Source organism: Passer montanus, unplaced genomic scaffold, assembly GCF_014805655.1.
Source record: "Passer montanus isolate IOZ18808 unplaced genomic scaffold, ASM1480565v1 scaffold864, whole genome shotgun sequence".
In the NCBI taxonomy this organism is placed as follows: Eukaryota; Metazoa; Chordata; class Aves; order Passeriformes; family Passeridae; genus Passer; species Passer montanus.
Window position 1 is genome coordinate 1 of NW_024373968.1, and position 9,482 is coordinate 9,482.

General features: G+C 51.3%; 2 protein-coding genes across 2 annotated transcripts; both read left to right on the forward strand.

Annotated features, from left to right (window-relative positions):
- Window positions 1-1,475: 1,475 nt before the first annotated feature.
- LOC120513726 (olfactory receptor 14J1-like) lies at window positions 1,476-2,369 on the forward strand. The gene has a single exon (XM_039733391.1). It carries the CDS (start codon window positions 1,476-1,478, stop codon window positions 2,367-2,369), a length of 894 nt encoding a protein of 297 aa, XP_039589325.1.
- Window positions 2,370-2,631: 262 nt separating this feature from the next.
- Window positions 2,632-3,636, forward strand: LOC120513727 (olfactory receptor 14A16-like). Its single transcript, XM_039733393.1, has 2 exons — window positions 2,632-3,098; window positions 3,171-3,636. The coding sequence occupies exons 1-2, from the start codon at window positions 2,632-2,634 to the stop codon at window positions 3,634-3,636; spliced, it is 933 nt and encodes a 310-aa protein (XP_039589327.1).
- Window positions 3,637-9,482: the final 5,846 nt, after the last annotated feature.

Below are 9,482 nucleotides of genomic sequence, written 5' to 3' on the forward strand. Positions count from 1 at the left end.
TTTTTGTCACCGTGCATGTCACTGGACCCACGGTGCACGTAACCGCCGCCGGCACCGAGTACGCCGCCACCGCAGCGCTCGGTCCGCTCCGCCGCCGCAGCGCCGGCACCGCCGCCACCATATGCGTTTCCCTCATGGTCCCGAACTTACGCCACTCTGTTAACTCACGTACTGTACAAGGATCTTGAGAAACTCCTTGTGCACACCGGCAAGCTAACAACTGTGGGAGCTCTCTCTGCAAGTCCATGTCTTTAATCTGCCGCTTTTTTAAAAAGCAAATAAATAAATCATATGCTGCTTGCCTTTCCATTTCTAATCAGCGCTGTTGCAAGGCTTACAGACTTCGGCAGCACGTAGGCTAGGACTATCTTTATAGCTCCTAGGGCCGTGAACCCGCAGTGGTTCATTTGCCGTCCCCCCACCTTGCTTCAGAAGGACCCGCTCCTACTTCCCCATTTGTGGCAGCGATGTCCGTCCGTGGTCGTCAACGTTGGGGTCAGCCATTTGATGGACAAGAAAGACTTGCTCACCATATGATGATCGACAAGTCTTGTCTTTATTCCCGAATCACCGATTATTATACACCTTTTAATTAGCTCATGCATAGCGCAAAATCCCAGCTCACCATTGGCTAACTAGCTATCAGCTATCTACGTGCTGTTTTTGGTATAACTATCACCACTTTCCCAGGCTATCCTGCTCCACCACCTGTGTCTGTGCATTACTTTATCCATGGGCCAAGGACACAGCTTAATTGGAATGGCAACTCCCTTCATTCTGTATCTTGGTCAAATTAATCTCACTGTGAGCTTTAGCTCGGAGCCAGCTTGTTACAAAGCTCTCAACACCTATTTCCTAGAAAATTTTTGAAATATTTCTCCAGGAGGAAAACTTCCTGATGAACAGGACTAGAGCAGAGGGAAATCAAGGCAGAGCCATGGTTTGTCAGGACTTGCTTGATGCTACTGCATAAAAGGGGAAATCCTGCATTTTTATTCTACTGCTCTGGGTTTCCTGTGTAGTAAATTGCACATAGCTCTTAATTTCTTAGTTCAGTCTGTAAAAAATAAAAATAAATTTCTTGAAGATCTGCATACACCAGGCAGTGACAGAAATCACCACAGGGTCCCTTCCAGGCAGCATCAGTGTCACTTTTTCAGCCTCCTCAGGGTTGCTCTGAAGTTGCCATCAGAGTCTGCAGAGCCAGAGCTGCCCCTGGGCAGTGCCAGAGCTGGGAGGGGTGTGCAGGGCAGAGCTGAGCCCCCAGGGCTGGGCTGGGCTTTGGCAGCACTGGCAGGGCGCAGCCCTGGGCACAGGGAAGCAGCTGCTGGCAGAGACAGCTCCAGGCAGCAGAGCCCTGGGCAGGCAGTGAGGGGAAAGTGTCCCCAGGCTGTGCTAGGATATTTAAAGTCCTCTCCATACCCAACTATTCCATGATTACTTTTCTTACAGATCCCCATGGCAAGACAGCATAAATGTCCAACAGCAGCTCCATCAGCCACTTCCTCCTGCTGGCACTGGCAGACACATGGCAGCTGCAGCTCCTGCACTTCTGCCTCTTGCTGGGCATCTCCCTGGCTGCCCTCCTGGGCAACGGCCTCATCATCAGCGCCGTAGCCTGCGGCCACCACCTGCACACGCCCATGTTCTTCTTCCTGCTCAACCTGGCCCTCAGCGACCTGGGCTCCATCTGCACCACTGTCCCCAAAGCCATGCACAATTCCCTCTGGGACACCACCACCATCTCCTACAATGGATGTGCTGTGCAGCTCTTCTTCTTTCTGCTCTTCATTATCATGTGCTACGACCGCTACATGTCCATCTGCAAACCGCTGCACTACGGGACCCTCCTGGGCAGCAGAGCTTGTGCCCACATGGCAGCAGCTGCCTGGGCCACTGCCTTTCTCAATGCACTGCTGCACACGGCCAATACATTTTCCCTGCCCCTGTGCCATGGCAATGCCCTGGGCCAGTTCTTCTGTGAAATCCCACACATCCGCAAGCTCTCCTGCTCCAAATCCTACATCAGGGAATCTGGGCTTCTTGTGTTTTCCATCTCTTTAGTGTTTGGCTGTTTTGTGTTCATTGTTTTCTCCTATGTGCAGATCTTCAGGGCTGTGCTGAGGATCCCCTCTGAGCAGGGGCGTCACAAAGCCTTTTCCACCTGCCTCCCTCACCTGGCTGTGGTCTCTCTGTTTATCAGCACTGCAGCATTTGCTCACCTTAAACCCCCCTCCATCTCCTCCCCATCCCTGGATCTCTCAGTCTCTGTTCTGTACTCAGTGGTGACTCCAGCACTGAACCCCCTCATCTACAGCCTGAGGAACCAGGAGCTCAAGGCTGCAGTGTGGAGACTGATGACTGGATGAGGCCCACAAACCCAGCGCAGCAGGGCACGGATGGCTCCTTGAGAGCCCCCACGCACAGGCCTGGCTGCTCCTGGCACACTCAGCCAGCACAGCTGGAGCTCAGGCAGGGACCTGGGGGAAGGTTGACCCGAGCAGGAGCAAGGGTGGGTGAGTCCCAGTGGGACAGTCTGCAGGGAATGGCCCAGGTTTGGCACCAAGCAGCCTCTCCTGACTTGTCACTGTCCTTTCTCCATGAACAGGTCCCCACATGCAGCCCAACTAAATGTCCAACAGCAGCTCCATCAGGCACTTCCTCCTGCTGGCATTGGCAGACACGCGGCAGCTGCAGCTCCTGCACTTCTGCCTCTTGCTGGGCATCTCCCTGGCTGCCCTCCTGGCCAACGGCCTCATCATCAGCGCCGTAGCCTGCGGCCACCACCTGCACACGCCCACGTTCTTCTTCCTGCTCAACCTGGCCCTCAGCGACCTGGGCTCCATCTGCACCACTGTCCCCAAAGCCATGCACAATTCCCTCTGCCACACCACCACCATCTCCTACAATGGATGTGCTCTACAGCTCTTTTTCTTTCTGTTCTTCATTTCAGCAGAGTATTTCCTCCTGACCATCATGTGCTACGACTGCTACGTGTCCATCTGCAACCCCCTGCACTATGGGACCCTCCTGGGCAGCAGAGCTTGTGCCCACATGGCAGCAGCTGCCTGGGCCAGTGCCTTTCTCAATGCTCTGCTGCACCTGGGCAGCAGAGCTTGTGCCCACATTGCAGCAGCTGCCTGGGCCACTGCCTTTCTCAATGCTCTCAGGCACACAGCCAATACATTTTCCCTGCCTGTGTGCCATGGAAATGTCCTGGGCCAGTTCTTCTGTGAAATCCCCCCCATCCTCAAGCTCTCCTGCTCTTACTCTAATCTCAGGGAACTTGGGCTCATTCCTATCAGTGCCTGTTTCCTATTTGGCTGTTTTGTGTTCATTGTTTTCTCCTATGTGCAGATCTTCAGGGCAGTGCTGAGGATCCCCTCTGAGCAGGGAAGGCACAAAGCCTTTTCCACCTGCCTCCCTCACCTGGCTGTGGTCTCCCTGTTCATCAGCACCTCATTTTTTACCTACCTGAAACCCCTCTCAATGTCTTCCCCATCCCTGGATCTGACCCTGTCAGTTCTGTACTCAGTGGTGCCTCCAGCGCTGAACCCCCTCATCTACAGCCTGAGGAACCAGGAGCTCAAGGAAGGTGTCAGGAGAATGATGACTGGATGGTTTCAGAAATATTAAAATGCTGGGCAATTTCTGCAAATCATTCATAATAAAACTGATCTTTGATACCGCTTCTTGCTTTGGTTGTGTTTGGTTTTTTTTCCTTTGTTTTAGATGGTTCAAATTATCCAGAAAAGAATATAACTGTGCCATTTCTCATTTTATTTCTCTCCACCGCCCCTGTGGCCACAGACTGTATCAATGAGGGGATTCACTCTCCGTGGCTTTAAAGGAACTAAAGGATCTCCCAGCAGAGTTTTCTCATCAGCTGGGAGTTTCCTGTGCCACTGCAGACGCTGTTGCTCAGAGCCAGGGCTGCCTGGCACCCACCCCCAGACTACCCTGTGCATTTCCTTTGCTTCTTCTTTGCTTTCTTTAGCTGTCCCTGATCCAGATTTCTTCCTCTTTCCCTCCCCTGTTCCCTCCCCTGCAGACAGCTATCCCTGTTTGCCCTTTCCTCTCTGGCCCCACTCCCCATTGCAGTTCCTGACTTGGCACCATGGGAACGTCCCTTGGGCAGCAGGATCATCCTCCAAGTGCTGCAGGAATTGTCTGCAGGCTCCTGCAGACCTGACACCGCCTTGTCTTCCCTTGACCCCTTCTCCAGGATAAACAACCCCAGCTCCCTCTGCTGCCCCTCACATAAATTGTGCTCCAGACCTGTCCCCAGCCTTGTTTTCCTTCTCTGGACACGCTCCAGTCCCTCCATGTCCTTCCTAAACTGGGGGGCCCAGAACTGGACACAGCACTCGAGGTGCTGCCCAACCAGTGCTGAGCACAGGGGAAGAATCACTGCCCTGCTCCTGCTGGCCACACCATTCCTGATCCAGGCCAGGAGCCATTGGCCTTCTTGGCCACCTGGGCACACTGCTGCCTCATGTCCAGCCTGCTGTCCATCAGTCCCTGCAGGTCCCTTTCTGCCTGGCTGCTGTCCAGCCACTCTGTCCCCAGCCTGTGGTGCTGCAGGGGTTGTTGTGGCCAAAGTGCAGGACCCAGCACTTGGACTTGTTAAACCTCACCTTGTTGAATTTGGGCCCTGGATCCAGCCTGTCCAGGTCCCTGTGCAGAGCCCTCCTACCCTCCAGCAGATCCACACTCACACCCAGCTTGGTGTCACCGCTGCAGTTCCTTGAGGCCCCAGGGTGTCCCAATGGTCTCCATTATTCCATGAGGCCTCCCAGTGTCACACTGTCCATTTGGTTCCATGGAACCCCTTCGTGTCACAAAGTCCCTTGGATTCTTGGGCCCCACAGTGTCAGAATGGCGCCGTGGTCTGCAGTGTCCCAGTGGATCCTTGTTTCCATGAGGTCTCACAGTGAGGCAATGCTCTCCTTGGTTCCCACGGTCTTTTATACCTCCTACTCTCAGACAATAGAAGGACATTTGGTAGATGAAGGGGAGTGGGAGTAGATATCTACTCAAGGAGGTAACAATAAAAGTTCCTCCTGACCCCCACTCCCCAACCAGGTGCCACTTTGGAACAGGTATGAGCCCCTGGATCTGGAGAGTCCACCACATGATTTAGAAGAAAATTATCTGTCCATTGAGCCTCCCAATTATGATTCATGTCTGAGAATGATTACCACCTGTAACATCAAAAAGGAAAGAAGTATAATCATGGTGGGTGACTCCCTCCTGAGGGGAGCAGAGGGCTCCATATATCGACCAGACCCACCCCACAGAGAGGTCTGCTGCCTCCCTGAGGCCCGGGTACAGGATATCACGGAGAGACTGCCTGGGCTGATCCAGCCCTCTGATTATTACCCACTGCTGATACTCCAGGCTGGCAGTGATGAGATTGAAAACAGGAGTGTCAGGACAATTAAAAGGAACTTTAGGGCACTGGGACAAGTGGGTGATAGGACAGGCGCACAGGTAGTCTTTTCCTCAGTCCCTTTGGTGTCTGAGAAAAACTGTGAAAGCAGTAGGAGAGCTCAGATTATTAACAAGTGGCTCAAGGAGTGGTGTTATCAACAGAATTTTATTCCTTAATCATGGGGCAACTTTTAGGCACCTGGTCTGTTTGGATGAGGCTCCATCTTCCTGTTAAGGGCAGAAGAATTTTAGCTCGTGAACTGGCAGAACTTGTTGAGAGGGCTTTAAACTAGGTCTAAAGCGAGAAGAGGATGCAGCTGGGCTGTCTGGAAGCAGGCCCAAGGGTGGGAAGCCTGAGTTAGGGGTGAAATCAGCAGCCCAGCTGAGGTGCATGGATACCAGTGCATGCAGCATGGGTAACAAACAGGAAGAGCTGGAGGCCATGATCCAACAGCAGAGCTGTGATGTAATTGCCATCACAGAAATGTGGTGGGATGACTCACATGGCTGGAGTGCTGCACTGGATGGCTACAAGCTCTTCAGGAGAGACAGGAAAGGGAGAAGAGATGGAGGGGTGGCCCTTTATATTAGGGAGGCTTTGGACACCATAGGTATTGAAACTAATGATGATGGAATTGAATGTCTGTGGGTGAGAATTGGGGAAAGGCCAACAAGGCTGACATCCTACTGGGAGTCTGTTATCATTCAACCAACCAGGAAAAACTGGTGGAAAAATTATTCTCTAAGCAGCTAGGGAATGTTTCTGGATCATAAGCCCTTGTTCTTTTAGGCAATTTCAACTTGTCGGACATTTGTTGAGAACTCAATACAGCTGACAAAAGGCAGTCCAGGAAATTTTTAGAGTGTGTGGAGGACAACTTTTTGTTGCAGCTGATGGGTAAGCCCACCAGGGGAGGTACTATGTTAAATCTTGTTGTTTGCAAATAGAGATGGGCTGGTGGGAGATGTGGTGGTTGGAGGCCACTTGGGGCAGAGTGATCACGAGATTATAGAATTCTCGATATTTAGTGACGTCAGAAGGAACATCAATAAGACTTTTATACCAGACTTTCAGAGGGCAGTCTTTGGCCTATTTAGGAGGATTAATCAGAGTTCCTAGGGAAGCAGTCCTTAAAAGCAAAGGGGTTTAGGAAAAGTGGATGTGCTTCAAAAGAGAGATCTTATGGGCACAGGAACAGACTGTCCCTGTGTGCTGAAAGATGAGGCGATGAGGCAATCACCCAGCTAGAGGGGGAGGGAGGTTTTGGAGGACATTAAGAATAAAAAGAGGATGAATCATCTTTTGAGGGATGGTCAGGTCTCTCAGGAAATATTTAAGAGGGCTTCTAGAGCATATAGGAAAAAAAAATCAGGGAGCCCAAAGCTCATTTTGAAATTAAAATGTCAACTTCTGTAAAGGATAATAAAAAATGTTTTTACAAGTATATTAATGGTAAAAGGAAGGGTAAGACCAACCTCTGTTCTATACTGGATGAGGGAGAGAACTTAGTAACTGTAGATGAGGAGAAGGCAGAAGTGCTTAACACCTTCTTTGCCTCAGTCTTTGGTGGGAAGACAGCTTGTCTCCGGGACAACTGTCCTCTTGGGTGGGTTGATGGTGCCAGGGAACAGAATGGTTCCCCCATTATCCAAGAGAAGGCAGTCAGAGAACTGCTGAGCTGCTTGGATATTCATAATCCATGGAACCAGATGGGATCCACCCCAGGGTGATGACAGAGCTGGCAGATGAGCTTGCCAAGCCGCTCTCCATCATTCACCAGCAGTCCTGGCTCACTGGGGAGGTTCCAGATGACTGGAAGCTGCCCAATGTGACACCCATTCACAACAAGGGTGGGAAGGAGGATCCTGGTAATTACAGGCCAGTCAGCCTGACCTCAGTACCCAGTGAGGAAATGGAACAGTTTATACTGAGTGTCATCACCCAGCACTTACAGCATGGCCGGGGTATCAGAGCCAGCCAGCAGGGCTTCAGGAGGGGTAGGTGGTGTTTGACCAACCTGGTCTCCTTTTATGACCAGGTGACCCTCCTGGTGGATGCAGGAAAGGCTGTGGATGTGTTCTATTTGGACTCCAGCAAGGCCTTTGGCACTGTCTCCCACAGTACACTCCTGGAAAAGCTGCAGCCCAGGGCTGGGAGAGGAGCACTCTGTGCTGGGTTCAGAACTGGCTGCATGGCCGGCCCAGAGAGTGCTGGTGAGCGCTGCTGCATCCAGCTGGCAGCCAGGCACCAGTGCTGTCCCTCAGGGCTCTGTGCTGGGGCCAGCTCTGTTCAATATTTTTATTGATGACATGGATGAGGGGATTGAGTCTTTCATTAGTAAATCTGCAGATGACACTGAGCTGGGAGCGTGTGTCCATCTGTTGGAGGGTACGAGGGTTCTGCAGGGAGACCTGGAATGGTTGGAGGGATGGGCAGAGTCAAATAAGATGAAGTTTAATGACTCCACATCCCAAGTCCTGCATTTTGGCCACTATAACCCCCTGCAATGCCATAGGCTGGGGATCAGGTGTGGGTTGGTCTCTTTCTCCAGGCCTTGACTGACAGAACCAGAGGACAAAGTCTTAACCTGCACCAAGGGAAATATAGGTTGGATATTAGGAAGAAGTTTTTTACAGAAAGTATGATAAAGTATTGGAGTGGTTTTCCAAGGCAGGAGCTGAACACTGTGCTGAGGTCCCTACTGTGAGGCCACAGAGGGACACGGCTCTGGGACTGCTGAGTAGGAGAATGCATTTCACAGATTTTGCAATGTTCCAGGAAAACACCCTAAAACCAGCGAGCCAACATGGAATTAAGAGACCTAAGTGATGTCTAAAGATGAGGAACTTAATCCAGTATCTGCTAAGATCCTTTTACTTCTCACCCTAACCTGAAAAGGTCTTAACTAGAAAGAGGACCTGGAATGTTAGACTGAAAAAGTGGAATCTCCTAATCTCCCATGAGAACGGAAGCCCCACCTCTGCCTGCAGACCAGCGGACACAGCTGCATCATCCTCCTCCTCCGTGCCACTCCTGGGAGCACCAGCGGCGTGGGCGCAACCCGTCAGTTTCTCCCCACCTGAGCTGATTATTTTTAATAAAGGCATTAAAAAGGAGAAAGATCTCCTGCCCTCTTTATTACAAATACCAGATGACAACACTCTTGCACCGATCTGAAAAGGATGACAAATTCAGAAAGTCTTTCCTGGCAGTGGTCGCTCTGTTGTTGCTCCCTCTGGCTCTGGGGATAACTGCTGCAGCCACAAAATGCAAACTCTTGGTGTTTCCCAGGTCCCAGTCGTGACAGGAGAAAATGTGACCAATTCCTGGTGTCTTCCCTGCTCTTCTGGCCTTTCTCTGTGTCATGGGTTGGCACTGGAGCAATGCCAGTGTTCCCATGAAAATAGATTTTTCTCAAATGGCTACTATGAGATGTGACTGGAAACAGAGCAGAGCAGGCTCAAGCTTTGAAATAAAGGAAAACACTTGATTAACCTACAAGTATGATAAAAGAAACATACCAAATTCAAACCAAAACATTCCTCCTCTCCCCACCCAATTTTCAACAAAGCACAGTGAGACAAAACCTTGGATTCTCAGTCAAGTTACCAACAAGAAAAAGTCCAGCCAAAGGCCACTCTATCATCTCTTCCCATCTTCTCCTGACATCTCAAGTGCCAGGGTGTCTCTCTTCTCTTTCAGATCAAGGATTAGTGTTTCGCAAAGTTTTCTTTATCTAAGGAAGGGTTAAAGTCACAGGCTCTTCTGCCCTCAGGATGGGTGAAATCTCACAGCAGCTGGCCACCTTCCGCCTCCCTTCTCTTTCTCCTCTGCTGACAGTGCTGTCAGCACATGATAACAAATTTCAAGGTGGCACAGGCTCTCTCTCTCTGGAGGGGCTGCCCAGGACATCTCAGTGCTTCTCCACCCCTCCGTTCCTGCAGGGGCTGTGCCCGGTTCCACTCCCTTCACCCCTTCTCTCTCTGGGGTTCCGGCCTCCCTCAGCCCAGGCCCCATGACTTCCCCTGCCCCACCCGGCCTGTGGCTG

What these genes read in the sequence shown, in the direction of transcription:
- LOC120513726 (XM_039733391.1), top strand. Translation starts at nt 1,476, where the DNA reads ATGTCCAACAGCAGCTCCATCAGCCACTTCCTCCTGCTGGCACTGGCA.
- LOC120513727 (XM_039733393.1), top strand. Translation starts at nt 2,632, where the DNA reads ATGTCCAACAGCAGCTCCATCAGGCACTTCCTCCTGCTGGCATTGGCA. An exon ending in GCCTTTCTCAATGCTCTGCT is followed by an intron (nt 3,099 to 3,170) that starts GCACCTGGGCAG and finishes CAATGCTCTCAG; the next exon opens with GCACACAGCCAATACATTTT.